Source organism: Drosophila obscura, unplaced genomic scaffold (genome assembly GCF_018151105.1).
Source record: "Drosophila obscura isolate BZ-5 IFL unplaced genomic scaffold, ASM1815110v1 contig_84, whole genome shotgun sequence".
In the NCBI taxonomy this organism is placed as follows: domain Eukaryota; kingdom Metazoa; phylum Arthropoda; class Insecta; order Diptera; family Drosophilidae; genus Drosophila; species Drosophila obscura.
In genome coordinates, this window is record NW_024542877.1 from 578,144 (window position 1) to 594,736 (window position 16,593).

General features: G+C 40.4%; 2 protein-coding genes across 2 annotated transcripts; both read right to left on the reverse strand.

Annotated features, from left to right (window-relative positions):
• Positions 1–7,962: 7,962 nt before the first annotated feature.
• LOC111077386 lies at positions 7,963–9,202 on the reverse strand. Its single transcript, XM_022371643.2, has 3 exons — positions 9,105–9,202; positions 8,628–9,024; positions 7,963–8,566 (listed from the first exon to the last, which is right to left on the reverse strand). The coding sequence occupies exons 1-3, from the start codon at positions 9,116–9,118 to the stop codon at positions 8,129–8,131; spliced, it is 849 nt and encodes a 282-aa protein (XP_022227335.2). The 5' UTR covers positions 9,119–9,202; the 3' UTR covers positions 7,963–8,128.
• Positions 9,203–11,357: 2,155 nt separating this feature from the next.
• Positions 11,358–13,808, reverse strand: LOC111077381. Its single transcript, XM_022371636.2, has 3 exons — positions 13,798–13,808; positions 12,077–12,623; positions 11,358–12,017 (listed from the first exon to the last, which is right to left on the reverse strand). The coding sequence occupies exons 2-3, from the start codon at positions 12,598–12,600 to the stop codon at positions 11,420–11,422; spliced, it is 1,122 nt and encodes a 373-aa protein (XP_022227328.2). The 5' UTR covers positions 12,601–12,623; positions 13,798–13,808; the 3' UTR covers positions 11,358–11,419.
• Between the last annotated feature and the right edge of the window lie 2,785 nt (positions 13,809–16,593).

The window sequence follows — 16,593 nt, forward strand, 5'->3', positions numbered from 1 at the left end:
TTTTTGTTTTGTTTTTTGCAGGCGAGTCAGCCAACCGATTGTGGGTGATGCCGGGGTATAAGTGGGCTTTGCATACACATACATATATATATTTATTCTTTTTTTTGTGTGCGTTTGTTTTTGCTTTTGTTTTTACTGTTGCGCGAGCAAAGGGTATGGCCATTTTGGTCAAACGTAAGTCAGATCCAAAGAAAACAAAGAATAAAAATACACTATACAGAAACTTCTTGTTTCAGTGTTTCATGGTGTAATTTTTGCTGCAAAAGGTGTCCGATCTGATGTTACTTTCGGTTAACTCAATTCTGCAGAAACTGAACTGAAATTTGGAATATTTCTAGGCCAAAGTTACCCATAGATAGTGCGGGTTTTTTGCTATGATTCTTCCAGCATTTCTGATTATTTCTGACACACAATATTGTCTGCACCATCGAATGCCAATCAGTGATGAGAAATATGTAAATGTTCGCAGGGGAAACTGCTACTTTTTGAGCTTAAAAAACATTCATCTTCATCGGCAAAAATTCCGGTGCTCCAGTCCCTTACGAATTGTCGCCACAAATGTTTACAAATTTACGCCTGGCCCTAATGATTTATACCAACAAATCTAGCCTTGTGACATTTTGGTGTGTTTAGGGCCAATAGCTATGGGGAGCATCATACACTTCGAGAGCTTGAACCACCTATCGACCGCTGGTGGGGGGGAGCTGCTGCCGCTGCCGCTGCCTATCTGAGGGGCAAAAAACAACGATGCACACCGATAGAGTCGCCTGCAGCAACAGCTACAAAAGATTTATGTCGTCTGCGCCGAGCTGCCCCGCTTTCATACCCCGCTCCGGCCTTGCCATGAGAGACGGCTTGTCTGGCACACGGGCACGGGCGAAAAATACGTTGAACCAAACTAAACCAAAAAAAAAAGAAAGGAAGAAAATGATGAATTTCCATACTTTCACGTATTGCTGCTGCTTCCTGCTGTAGCCGAAGCCAAAGCTGGAACTGGAACTGGAGCTGGCGCTCGTTCTGTCCAGCCAATGGCTCTGACAGCACTAGCAACAGTTCAAAGGTGCGCACTCTATGTGGCAGCAGCAGCAGCAGCAGGGCGAGCAGCAGCAGAGCAGAGCAGAGAAGCGCTCTCGACATCGTCGTCATCGTGCATCGCATCGTCATGCCCCAGCGCAGCAAGAAACTAGCAACACAAGAGTTCCGTTTCCCCTCCAGTATGCCATGGCGCGGCACGACACGGCACGGGTACACGGGCACACGGGCACGAGTCGCGTGGCTCGTGTCAGTGATTTTCCCGACGACGATATGGACGAAGACCTGATGCTGCTGCTGTAGCTGCTGCTGCTGCTGCAGTGCCATTGTGATGCGGATGCGTTGTGTTGCTCCGCTTACTCTCCCACACACACATGCGCAACGCACACACCCATCCACACACACACAGAACGTATACATGCACGTATACGTATACGCGGTTGTGTACATATGTATATGTATACACAACAAACCCGTATAACGTATAACGTATACCGTATAGGTGAGACTCGCCCTTACTCGCCCACTCGATTTTGGGGGTTGGAAAAGCATCGCGTCGTGCTGCCTGGCTCTGGCTCTGGCTGTGGCTGTGGCTCTGGCTTTGGCCTTTCTCTTGCCCTGCAAAAAGTTTTCATTATAAACGAGAAAACAGTTGATGGTTCATTCGGTTCGGGACGTTCGAAGCGGAAGTATATGCCAAACGGCTAAGCAATCAATTCTTTTTTTTTTTTTTTGTATATTACCAACGCTGGGATCGCGTCAGCCCATATCGGTGTTGTTCAACAATTATTTCCAAAAAAAATAAATGTTAATGTTAATGTTTTTTTTGGGTTTTTGTTTTTAAATAAATTGCTGTTTTGCTTTCAATACTTTTTTTTGAGAGTGCTTAAAACTTAGTGCCAAACAGAAGAATTAATTCTTTTCGTTTTTTTTTTTTGTTTGGTTCGAAACAACAACCAAAAAACTTATGTGCATTAATAAGTTTGTGCCCAGAATCAAATATTTTGAGACGAGCAGCTGTTTTGACAATAAAGTGGCAATAACTGGCCCTTTGGACAATAAGTTAAAACTCCTTTTTCAAGGCGCTGCACCGGTAAGAAACTGAGCACTCAATTAACAAAAATAAACGCGTTAAAAACAAATATTGTTTACACACCAGAGTAAGTATTTGAAACGTTTAATCCAGTTCAACCCCAAAAAGGTATATATATATATATGTAGCTCGTTGGTAAGGCATAAGGTAGGATTCTGTAAGGGTCTACCCACCCAAACCTGCGCTGGTAACAGGTGTCCGTGAGAAATGCTCGCATTGCGGTTACTCCGCCGGTATATTGTGCCGAAATTGTAACCACATAAACTTCCTGTCACAAGCTCCTAAATATATATGAAAAACCATTCTTGTCACATAATAAAAAATAAGTTTTGCAATCCCGCGCATGGGGTAACAAAATTAATTTAAGCCAAAGATATTTTAAAATACGCAAAACCGATGTAAAACGAAAGCTACCAAATAAGTAGCATTTCTTGTACTTAGATCTGTGTCTATGTATGTATCAGTTGGCTGTAAGCTTGTTTGACTATCCCACAAGTCAGTGGATTTCAATTCTCTCACGAATCCTTCAGGGCGACAAGCTACCACCGAACACTGGCTGCCTGCTGCCTGCTCACGGCTATGGGGCTATGACTTACACGACTTAAAGCCTCATGTAAGATTATACTTACACTGCACACGTGTGTTCGTGTGTGTGTGTGTGTGCTTGTAAATGCAAATTACTCACTTAAGCTAATCCCAGAGCTATCGTCAGAAAATGTTGCCATTTTAGCTATGCTTGCTAGACTATGAAGCTGCCTGCCATGTAGATACAACCAAAGAGTTGGATCCAGTTTTACACTGCTGTGCATAGACCTTTTTTGGGGGCAAGAGTATGACCATTCATGACCAGCTAAGCGGGTGTGTGTGTTTTTTTCAACGAGCACAATGAGCAGCAGTACCGCTCTTGGGCTTTGTGTATGGTCGTTCTTGCCATTGAAGCACAATTAAGTCGCGTTTGGTCGACACCAGCCAAGCAGCGAATCAAGCAGCGAACCAAGCCGCCAGTCAAACAAACAGTCAACCAGCCAACCCAGTCCCCAGCCATTCCCAGCCATCCCCAGCCATCCCCAGCCAACCAGCCATCCCGTCCATCGAACTATATCTTTGTCCACTGTCACGGTCTATTGCCTTCGCAATACACTTGCACCGCATTTAAATTGCAACTTTTTGTGTCCATAGGCAAGCGCAGGGCAATTTGTATAAAAAATAAAAAAGTATCTATACGGTTGAATATACATATACACACACTTATACATATATATTTAAATATGTGTATATGCTATATGTGCGAGAGAGTGTGGGAAAAATGAAGGTGGGATAGGGATAGGGCTTGGGATTGTTGGATAGGGTGAGGCTTTACCTTTGCATCGTTTCCGTTAATGGGGTATATACGGCATAGACAATGTATGTATGTATGTCACGGCTAAGTCGAGGTACTGAGTGACAAAAAATTACACTAAAATATACATATAAATATTGATTCATCTATGGATTTTGCTGCCCATACGAAAATTTAACTTGTCCCTGCCAGCACCACTTGAGCAACAATTTGCACAGCTAGCAGCTCGAATCGAGCCCAAGTAACCAAAATCTAAGAGGCACCAGCACCAGATGGTGCTGCCGTCTGCCTTTTTTTAGTTCTGTAATGCAGCTATAATCATGTTTATGACGATAGCTGATGATGGGATAACAAAAAGTGGCGTTAAAAACAAAACAAAAGTGGCAGACAGACAGACAGACAGACAGAGAGACAGGGAGACAGATATGCAGACAGACACAGACATTTTCGTTGGTGTCTGTCTGTCAAGCGAGCAGTAAACTTGACTATTGATACAAAAGCGAGTGATAAATGTACAGCAAGATGGCAAGTAGTTGTTGCTGGTTGCCGGAAATGTGCGTGTTACAATACAGCATGCACACACACACTCAAACACACACACTCAAACACACACTGAAACACACACACTCAATCCCACACACTCGCTGTGACTGTGACTGTGACAGTGCGACGACAGTGCACTATGGGGAAAATTCCCATTTTTCGGGTATTTAGTCATTTTCTCAAAGTATTAAAATTGATTGTTTTTTTTTGGTAACATATTAAGAAAACTTCAAACTATAAAGTCCAATACCAAAAATGTTATATAACATAGCACTGTTAAGTCTAACAGCTGTTAAAGTCAGCTGTTGCTGTAGAAAAGCACTTGCTTTAAGATTGCAATATTTTTGCAGCCTATTTTCAAAATGCCACTATTCACACGCGAAACATTCTTTTTGTGAAATTTAAAAAGGATAGCAATCACACGGGTTTTAACTATGTAATGGTTGTACTAATATTTTGTAGTTGTGCGTGTTCTATTAATATTTTGTAAAAGTAGGAAACGTTCTCAAAGCACATTTCTTGGAAATATATTTCAAGTTCGTGGAGACATATAAAAAAAGTATTAGGATTGACAAGTGTACGTCCAATTGTATGTCGTAGAGCCAATAATTTTGATTTAAAGGCAGTTTGTCTAAATGCGCACTTTTGCGCACTATCTGCGCAAATTAATTTTTTGCAGCGGACTTCGAGTTTTCAAACGCGCAGCTGTTTGATGTATGGCGCAAGGAAAAAGGCAAATGCAATCAAGAAAATGCGATTCTGGATTTTTTTAGGAAGAGATTTAATAAAAACATTCATGTTTTAAAACATGTGCTATATTTAAAGAGTAAAAGTCAAATTGTGTGCCGAAACTTGAATGCCAAATGGAAAAAATGCATGCGGAACAAAAAATATTTTGAAAAAATCATTAAAATTGGTTAATGAGCACAACAAAATTATACAAAAGCGACTCAAATAGGAACAATAATCGACAAATTGGTCATCCAAAGTTGGCTTACTTGTTAAAGGGGTAGGAGCTAAAAAAACAAGCAGCAGCTCTATCCAAAACTCAAGAGCAATGTCTCTTTGTTGATTCAAGCAGCAAGCATAAAGGCCTTTCCCTTCCCATCGATTTTTAAATCCTCTTATTATGTGAAATTTAAGGCCCATATCAAACTTTTGAGGATTTCGAAGATGAATTAAGAAAAAACTAAGAAAATTTCTATCAATATTAACTATTGTTCCTTCTTTAGCTCAGAATTTCATAAAAATGAAGTTTTTCCAAAAGTAAAACTTTATTTTTATGTATAAGGAGATTATAGTCAATAAATATTAATAAAAATATTCCAATTTTTAATATTATTAAAAAAAAAATATTTTTTTTTTAAATTTGTGGGCCGTAACACGCCTTCTTTTTCCAAAAATGTTTCTAGGGGTGTACATAACAATAATCAAAAAACCGCATCGAAAAATCTTGCTTAGTTTAAAAGTTATTAATTAATACCCGAAAAATTGGAATTTTCCCATAGTGCAGTGGTCGCTACGGTTGCTTCAACTTCCGCTTCATATGTTGGCTGTAACGGTGTGTGTGTGTGTGTGCGTATAAGTGTTTGGCCGCAACAAAGAGGTTTCACAACATCCGCCGTCACATCCGAATCGGCATCCGCTAGCAGCAGCAACAGCAGCAGCAGCACTACCCAGCAGTCGGTTGTACTTTATCAAATGAAGTAGAATAAACTTTACGCAATTTTAACTCCTATTCTTGTTGCGTGCCAAAAGTACTCTCATCTCATGTGCCTGTGCAGCCGCATGCTTTGTGTCCTGCCCCGGTCACAGATCCTTGCTGGTACTTTAGAATTGGATTTTACGTAGTGCTAGTCGTGGAGCTAGCTCCAAAAAAAATAGTTACACATGCACATCAGTTTATGGGTAATTCTTGATTATGCTTAGGTAAATTCTGCTATTAAATATGCGCCATTCGGTAGGCCCACACTTGTTGCATCATTACTCCTGATTAAATAATCCAACAATATTTTGCTATGACTGGTATGAATGACAAAATCAATGCAATGGAGCCCTTCTATTGACTCGTCGTATAAGCATAAGTGCATTATTCATATGCTGCTTCCGCTTACGTTGCTCTAAACATAATTTTTGCTTTTAATTTTTGTTTTTTTTTCGCTTTTGGGGGAATGTTAAAAGGCTAGCCACTTCTTCCGCTCCAGCTACGTGTATTTTGTAGCAAGTGATATTGTTTCGTGTGACATACGTTTCGTTACCTCTAAACTGGGCGGGCAAAGGGCCCGGCCCGGCCCGGCCGTGGCTACCGTGTGGCTCTGGCTGTGGCTGTCACTGCGGTCGAGGCACCGACTGGAGTCTGCAGAGTGTTCGTTTGTGTCGTTTTTAATATAATTAGGCACTGTAAATTGCATTATTTTATTTTTGTATTGGAAAACAACAAACAAAAACAGCAAAGGCAAAAGCAAATTGGTTGTCACTGCAACATCATTGTTGTACGTTGACTTTACGTCCAATAATTCGATTTATATGCTGGGCTTTTTACCAAGCAAAAGGCAAAGGCATCGGCATCGGCATCGTCATCGGCATTGGCAGCAACTGCAACCCGATCAATGGGGGACGTACGTCGACCACCCTTTTATGGCACTTTGAGTGCATTAGATCCAAATTGGCTGGCAGCAAACTTTATTATTGCGGTTGAGTACGGGCATGTACGGGTATGTATGCATGTGCACATCCCTTTTAGCGACAACTACGAATATACTCGTATGTATTTACAATGTAAGGTACAACAACACAAAAAAAAATCGTTTTAAAATCAACGCAAAGGGAAGCTGCAACCTACGCTAATGTACAATGCAGGCAGGCAGGCAGAAGAAAAACAGTGACAGTGGCCTCCTATTGGATAATGCAGTTAAAATCGGAATACCGTGACAGCACAGGGTGCAGAGTATAATAAAATGAGAATATAATTTATTAGCCAATGATGCTTTTAGCGGTTCAAATAAGCGAATAAGCAGCAAATTTTCTTCAGAATTTCAGCAGAATTTATTCAGATTTTATGCACTTAGTTTCGCGTTAATCCCGCAAACATCTTTACAGATCTTTAATGGTGCAATTTTTGTTTGGGTTTGCAAATCACTCGATGATCCCCACCCCCAGGCTTGTTTATGTATTGCGCCCTGCAGCTATGCACCAAAGGGGAATAAAATGTTATCACTTTGCAAAATTGGTCATTGGCAAGTGCTAATATGGGTCTAGCCCAAAATACACACAATATTTATATATGTATATGTAGACGAGCTGTATATGTATGTATTTTATTTACATGAGGCAGACAGGCACAACAGACAGCAACATCTTCAGAGCAAAAGCAACCCCCAATTTACAATTGGGGAGGGGGGGGGCCGCCCGTGTAAATTGTAATATGATTTTGCTGCTCGCACAACTGACGCCCAAGAAAGTGGAAAGACAAATACCCCGAAACCAAAAGTCGTGTCCTGCAAACATCGTTTTCGGTTTGATTGCCCCACCACTGGCAGTGTTAGCTGTTAACAACATTTCTATACCTATACCAGCAGCCACCCACACCACCAGCACCCACACTCGCCCCCAAAAGCCCAGCATCGTTGCTGAGTCCTGAATCCTGGTGTCTGATTCTCTCGCCTGCCACTGCCACTGCCACTGTGACTGCCTCTGGCCAGAGCGCCTTTAGGTCTCTGACTTGGATGTTGCTTCATCGTGTGACTTGGAAAACTTCTTGGGCTTTTCATTTTACGGTTGAATTATGGGAAGATTTCAAGTTTAAAATGTACATGGAAATGGACAGGAAGTGTAGCAAGGTTCTCACCTGTCCATATACATATATAAATACATACATACATATGTACGAGCATGTACATAAATTAGTTTGGTTTCCTCTACAAAAATTTACTTCACCAATAAATTACATCTGTTTCTTACAACGTTTTTAATCAGCTATCAAACAATTGAATTTACAAATAAAGGGGGCGTTGGGGGGGGGTAGGAATTTAGTTACCAAATATTACAATTTTATATAACATGAGAAAATAACTTTAGGAATTTAGCTATCGGTATTTGCAACTTGGAGTTCCCATAACCCATTAAAACATTCCGCGCAGGCAGGCAATCACAAAAACCAAGTGAACGAGATTAATCATATAACATAGTAGCGCAGTTTGTGGGAAATTCCATTCTTGTGACTTAACAGAGACTGTCAGGTATTTTACAGTTGATATCTTGGACGAAGGGCACTCAAGCGGCATATTATTGAGGAATGTGAAAGGCGTCATATCGCCCATTGAGCCCTCTGATTCCGACAATGATTCACAGTCACTGTCATCACTGTATATTTCACGGAAAGATATCACCCGATGCTCCGAGCGTACTCTCATCACTGATGACTCTGGCATGTCAAAGGATCGCGCTCCTCTATGGTGAATGTCATCGGCCGAACGTGAACGGCACATCAATTCTTGATCTGCCGCCGTAAAACTGTGTAACTTGACGTCAATGTTCGGCTTCTGGGCATATCTGTGTTTCTGTAAAAACCCAAATGTTGCCAAAGGAAATTTTGGCCAACTGTTTAGTGCTGAAACTTACCAATAAGCGACTCATGTTGGCCTCAAATTGGGATTGAGCAGCATAAGCTTGCGGCTGCGGCATTTGGTGCTTAGCCTCGTCTGTGTTTAAGTCTTTGCCACTAACTAAAATACGTTTGCCAGTAAGTTTTGCGGCTTGTATGGCTTCACTCAGCTGAATCATTGATGGATCAGTCAAGTTGATAATATTATCGTTCAGCCTGCTCTCAACATTTGCACCAACTGGGACCACTTTCAATGGACATTGATAAGTTTTGTGTCCATTTCGTAAAGATGATTTGATTGGGCGTATAGTCATTTTTGCATTCGGAGTTCGGCGCTGTTGATTCTCTTTTGTATCATCTCTATTTATATTCTGTATTTTTTGCTTGGCGCCAGTGAAGGCAACCTTGCTGCATCTATAAAGAAAACAACGATGAATTTGGATTAAATGGCAAGCAAATGTACTCGCGAATTTTACAAGTTCTTAGTTGCTTACAAGTTCAGAAGCATGATGGGCTTATTGGTGTTTATCGTTTGTTTACGTTTCTCTACGTTTGTTGAATATTTGTGAAGTCAGTTGTGAATACTGTGAGCTCTGTTGTAAGAATGTTAATGCCGAGCATACTATCAACTTACATTTGAATTTTTACCCAGTTTGAGAGCGCTCAAGAACTCAACAAACTAACTCTATCTATTAAAAGATTTTTAATTTTTCCAGAGCCAATTAAATTTAAAATAATCAGAAAGATGTCTTCCAGTGGGATAGTTTATGAAAAAAAAAAAATACCTTCAACGAACAATTCATTCACCGCTGAGCGTATATATATATATATACCCTTAAAGAGGGTACATACCAATAAAGTACATCTATTTATAATCAGTTGTTTTGACTGCCTGCAGATATAGAAACTGAGTAACGAATATCTTCATGTACCGATAGAAAACAATCCCAAAAGGTAAATTAACTTCAATATTTAATGAGCTTATCTCTAAGATTTTCTCAGAACAAAAATCAACGAAATATTTCACATAGTTTCTCTTTCATTAAGCGCCCAGATCGGATCAATTTATCATATATCTGCCTTGGAAACAAATCGTTTAAAAACCCATATGTAAATTTATTTTCCATCTAAGTTTAAGAGCATAAAAACTTCGTTCCTTCAAAGTTCGGGTTCTGCTTCTGGTTTTTTAGCAAATTTTCTTTTTTTTTGTTTTTTTTTTCGTTTCTGTTTTGCTGTTAGTCGCTTGATTCACGCTCTCCTGTCCTGTCCTCTACCCGCAGGATGAGCTGTCTGCATTTTATAAGCAGTAAAACAGACAGAACAGTAGCCGGGCCGGGCCGGGCCGCGCTACGACTGTCGGCTTAAGTGCCACCCCTCCTCCGCATGCTGTGCGCACAGAATTTCCTTCCTTCCGTTGAAAGTAAATTACATTTTATTTGATTTTAAGTGAATTATTTACTTGCTTGTTTTTGTCGCTGCCACTCAACCAGCGACTATATCCATATTTCAATACACTTGCAAATAGTATTTGAAGATATCCAAAACTTATCATCTTCTTTTTGGATTTCAGCCTACGCTCCGCAGTGGTCCCATGATGACTACCTTCAAAGAGAAGTTCGATATTATATAAAGTATTATATATGGTTTGGGGTAGCAATAAATCTTATTCGCATGCTTTCAGCAAAACAGGAAAATTACCTTCAATTATCAACATTTTCAACACAGTCTAAATATTGCAAGGATAATTTCAGCAAGAATGTCATCATTGACCACTGATTTGGAACTATGGAACTAAAGCCAACGCCTGGGCTATCCTACCGCCCTAGAAGTGCAACGATCCACACAAACATATTGTTTGTATGTAGGTAGATTTGTTAAATTGATTTTGATTATTTTCTTTGCTTAACCCTGGACACTTTGTTTTTCGTTTAGTAATTTTTTTTTTCATACTTTCTGGTCCCGGGAGGAAAGCAAAATAGTATTTTTGTGGAAGGAAAAATCTTGGAATGGTTTCATATGCATTTCGTTCTTACCGAATACCGAAACCTTTTGTCTCTGGCCCATCATTTGTACACAATACACAATATAATGCATGATAATTATACAACTTGGCAGCTGTTCCTACATTTGAAATGGTATCTATATTGAGAGGCGTACGAATATGTACATTGTACATACTATCTATTTAGAAAATGTTTATTCAGGCGAAAAATCCACACTGAAATCGGGTTTCGTTAACAGCGGGCTGTTATGAACAAATCAACAAGTTCGTTGTCGACGAAACCTGCATGCTGTGTGGAGAAACAACAAATGCAACTAAAAACTGTGACTTAAAAATATTAAATATGTATGTAGGTACATAGAAAAACATACAACAAAGATACATACAAAAGCTTAATGAAAATTCATACGTATATTTATATTTATAATTTGTACATTTTTCAATCGCGTTATCGTAATTGTAAGTAAATAGGACCAGCAGCGGATTGGACCTTGATTTCGGTATGTAGGCAACCCACTAAGAAATGTTTGAGAAATTTAAGATACATGTTTTCCTTCATTATTAACAGCTATACGTCCCTGCTAAAAGTTATTCCACAAAGTCTCTCAAACACAGCGAAACTATCAATATATGTGTGCACGATAGATGCCTCCACGGACTTAATACAAAACGGAAAACGGCTTTTTATATTTAACATTTTTTTTTGTATATTAATTTTAATTTGAACTTAATATTTAATTTTAAATATAATAACCAAAAAATAATGTTAATGAACGGGGATTTTGTTGCGTGTACAGCTATCAGATATTACTTAGACGAGGATTTTCCAGAGTCGATGTAGACCTTGGGCTTGGAGTAGAAGCGGATCTCCCCATCGACGTTATCCAGCTCCTTATCGATCTCGGCCTTGCGGGTGCGCACCCACAGACTCTGTGAGGTGATGGGCATGTGATTTACCTCACGGATGAGACCATCATAGCGCTTCTGTGCGCTGTTCAAGTGGCTAAGACGTTCCTGCTCCGTGAGCAGACAATGACCGCGTGGGCAGTCCGGATCCGGTGCATCGGCAATCTCTTTGGCCGCAGCGGCGGCACTTTGACGCTTCTTCTTCTCCAAGTAACGCGGCAGACGCAATTGGTCGCGTGAGCCCAGCTTGTGCTCGCGACGTTTCGATGTAATCGATGTGGTGCTGGTGGCATTTGAGGCCACTGTGGCCACTGTAAAGCGGCTGCGGGCACTAAGCGGTGCCTCCTCATCCGAAGCGACTTCGGTTTTGAGATCATCATCGGGTAAGTCAATCATGTTCCAGTCATTCAGCTTTTTGCGAGATGAGTACAGCTCCCCCCCGTCTTCGTTGTTATCGTAGTAGCGACTGGACATTATTGATTCAGCATCGAAACTGCATCTAAAAGAGCAAAATCAAAAGGGCCTATGATATATATATTTTCTAATATATTTTCTTACTTTTTTAGGGCATTTGTGAGATAGCGCTCATCGGTGATATCCTCCGTCTGTGTGCCAATGCTTGTGACGCTGCGTTGTGTGCCGCAAGAGCTGCAGTATTCTGAATAATTGTCCTGCGACTCTACTAAATCTTTCTCTGCTTGCTCCGACGGGTCATGGAACGCAGTACGGCGCCCTTCCAAGCCGGCAAAATGTTCGCTACACTCTGAATCGGGCGCACCCAATTGTTGATACGAACGCGAGTTTTTACGGCTGGTTTTGGCCTGGATTTTGTTTCGTTTGGCTACGGGTGCCGGTGGGGGTTTTCCTGATTTCGAGTCTAGTACCTCAGAGCCCACACGGCGCATGGTTGGCATCCATGTGGGACGCACTGGTTCCTTGGCCGCTATCTTGTCAGTTGTTGATTTCTCCAGCAGGCGCAAACTCAATTTATTCTCTTTGAGAAAATTGCGACCCCGAACAGATCGCGGCATTGACAAAATTCCTTTCAGCGTGGGTATCGGACGAAATGGTGGGTGGGACATGATCCGACGGCTGTATAAGTACACTAATTGCGGTACCGAATATTGTAAATATAAATAAATATTATTGGAAAATAATGAATTTTTTGTTGTTAGTTAGTCGAGCTGCGACGTTGAATGTTTTGAGTTGGTGATGTTCGATGACAACTAGCATCAAAAGCACACTTGTATGTGTTTTTTTAGTAACATAAAAAAAATATAGCCAGATATATATATATTTGCATATATCTTTCAAACTGTTCGTTCGATTTTTGTTGATTTTTTTGCCATGCAAATAAAAAAACTTTTTGAAAGCTTAAACATTTCCATTATTTATTTTTTATTATTTTTTTATTTTTAGCAAACGAAACGCCAGAATTAAAATGCTTCTATTTGGAAATCATTGAAATGTACTTTTTAAACTCATTTTTTAATCTTTCAGTCACAACTACACAACTAAACAAAAATCATATACATATTTCCAAAAATTAAATAATTCCAAATTTATGTAAAATTTAGTTTGGCTTTAGCGGGCGAAACGATAGTTCGGGAAATCACACAGGTGGAAGTGGACAACAGGCTGAAAGTCGTCTTCGAGTGCTGCTCCGCCAAGTCAATCATGGACTCGTTGGTCTGGTCGGACTTTTACCTGGGGCAACAGCAGCAGCAGATCGCGGCAGGACAGCTATCCCACGCAGATGCAGCAGCAGCAACACGAGCAGCAATGCCAACACCAACAGCAACACCAACAACAGCACCAACAACACCAACAAAAGACGCAGCAGCAACCACAACAACAATTGACGCAGCAGCAACAACATCAACAAAAGACGCAGCAGCAACAACAACAACAATAGACGCAGCAGCAACAACATCAACCACAGACGCAGCAGCAACAAAATCTGCATCAGAGTTCCAGTCCCATTGCAGAGTCGGATCGCCCGGCCCATCCGGCACACCATCGCCCCAGCCAGATAGACCTCAGCGAGTTGGTGAAGGAACAGCAGCATCAGGTTCCGCAGGTCCTTCCACAAACACTACGTAACCCAGATGCAGAACCATCCACAATTTCGGACCGGAGCCCAATCTGCTGTCTGGTATGCTCTGTCTGATAAATGAGCTGTGCTGCGCCAGCGCTGCTTGCATCTGGCACAGTGGGATGTGAAGAGCCTGGTTCAATATGAATCAAAATATATATATCACATTCGGCGGGGCAAATACCTGAAGGGCCTCGTCAGGCGTGGGTGAAATTCGTCTTCGAATTCTGCTCCGCTAAGTCAATCCATGGACTTGCTGGTCTGGTCGGACTTTTACCTGAGGCTTTCAGCCTTCCTCGCTTAGTTTGTGGATGCATACGAAGCTGCTGCTGCTGCTAGCACTGTGCTGCATCAACGGCTAGAATTCACCTGCTGCACTAGAATTTTACTATAATTTTGTATAATTTCGAGCACATACAATTTTGAATAAACAAAATCCTAATTCGCCGCCAACTTCTCGAAAATTGTATCAATACAACATTTGATATCTGTTTAACTTTTAGGTGGAGTTTGTGATGGGAAAACAGGGTAGCTAGGGCCTATAATATTGTGAGAACTTCTCACAAACCTATCCGTATCGAGGACGGATTAGTTTACCGCTAGGAATTATAGTAAAATTGTTCATAAGATGCAGAATAAAGAAGCAAGGAAATGTAAATATTTACATATTTGTACAACGCTATTGCTGCATCGCTCGTGAGCTCAGTCGGAAGACACCATGGGAGGAGCATCAAGAAGCAGGCAAGGAAGCACTCACACGACCACCACGTAAGGTTCCAGAGCAAACCAATTTTGTTTTCCATACGGATTTGCATGTTATAAAAGAACATTAAAGTTGAACGAACAGCGGTGCTAAAAACAATAAAACAGTGAGACAAAAAATCGATAAGATGTTGAAAACAGAAGGGGACCTGTAACAAAAACTTCAGCAAGTTACGGATATTAAGTGAAACCATATTTGTGTGTATATATATAAATGCCTAAGGGAGTAGGTAGTACTGAGTATTATTATATTTTATGCGACTCACAGAAGGAATAATATGCAATACCTTTATGTAAACTTAGCCCCCAAGAAGTTATTACCTTTTCTTTTGCCTTCTATCCATCCATCCATACGAGCTCGTTCTGAGATCAACGACTCACAGCATCTACAACTACATAAAGATATGGGCTTGGAACTTCTCTCTTCTTTACTTGACTTTACTTTTCTCTTTTTGGGAACTTGTATGCTCAGATCAAAAATTCGTACACAGGGTTTGTTTGTTTATTGTTGTTATGTCATTTTGGTAGTTTATTTAATTGTCATTTACAATAGTTTGGAGACCGAACGATTTGTTTTTCCAAGTATTCATAAGCTTATAAAGTTTAATTTCGGCTTAATGTTATCATGGTTAATTTTATTGGCAGACAGTCGATTATAGAATCGCCTAATACAAATCTTTTCCATTGAACAAAGGCAATCATAAAATTCATTCTAATTGTTTTGAGAGTGATTTTTTTTTCGTTTTGTTTCAATAATCTTCATTGATGTTTGTTTTAAGGTATTCAAAGTGTTTTTTTTTCCTTGTGTTGTTGTTGCAATTCTTAACAATATTTTTGTTGTTTTTTTCTTTGTGTTCATTGTTATTCCACTAGTTGTTGTTTTTCTTTTTCCATCGGGTACACAGACTAATGTCAACAAACAACATAATTTTACGTATATGTTTGTATGTATGTATGTTTAGTTATGTAGTATATATGTGGGTATGTAAGCTTTCAATGTTTAAACGTAAAAACGAGTGATTGCATATGTATAAAAATGTGTCTAAGTTAACACTCGGCAGCGGAGACGTGCAATTGGGCACTGGGTTCTTGCAATTAGGCAAGAACTTATTCAGCTGACTAAATCCACTAACTTCGTTGCCACCGAGGGACGATCGCGCCGCTGCCGCTGAATAGGAAGCTTTAGGGCTTAGCTTAATCTTTCTGATATTAAGTATTTTAGTCTTAACAGATCGGCTATCGAATCAACGTCGAATAAATAAGCAAATAACTGTTGTTTTACTGTTGAGCTGATCGGCCAACAACAACTAAACACTGGAAAGCTCGCCTTATTACGTCTCTCCTACTTCGCCTATCGGCGAATACCTTATGGCATAAATCGTCGTGGTCTTATTTCAAGCCACCACAGGAACACTTGCTATTACTGGCGCCCAACAGAATCGCGAACCCGCGAAACAATATTAAATATATAAATAAGAAAAAACAAACCAAAAACACTGTATAGTTTAACACCGAATCCAGATAAGCACCCCGGCTATTCATGTAAGTGATATCAAGGCTCATAACAATAGTATTTTAAGGTGGAATAAGTCTACAAATTGCGCCATTAGTTAATGTTGTAATAAGTGCAAAGAATTAAATCGCATCTTTTGAAAGTAATTTTTCCAAGTGAAACAGCGAAGCCCACCACGACCTTTTTCGGCCAAATATAAATTTTATATTAATCCGGTTATTTTTCTCGGTTCCGTACCGCACATTAATGACAACACGAGACAGTGACATTGACAGTGAGTTGGAAGAGTTATTAGCTAGACACGAAATACATGGTAGACCAAAGCGAAGCATAAAAATGGATCACGCTGACGTTCAGAGCATTGTAGAAAGGGCTGTCGCCACAGCTTTAGCGGCACAGAGCACTGAACTGAGCAGAATCAAATTAGAGTTACAGGCCGCCTTAGACGCGCGGGACGTGCAAATTAAACAGCAAATCGATTTAGCGGTTGCAACTGTAAGTAGAAATATATCAGGGGACGTCCCCAAAGTAGAAGTATTTCAGGATATTCAAATTACAAGTTCAGACTGCAATGAGCCACTCGATGCTGTTAAATCACTACCTGAGTTTAACGGAGCACCGGAAAAGTATGTCTCTTGGCGAGAAAGCGGCAGAGGCCGCATATCAGATTTATAAAACAATATCCAGGCAGCTCTAGACACTACC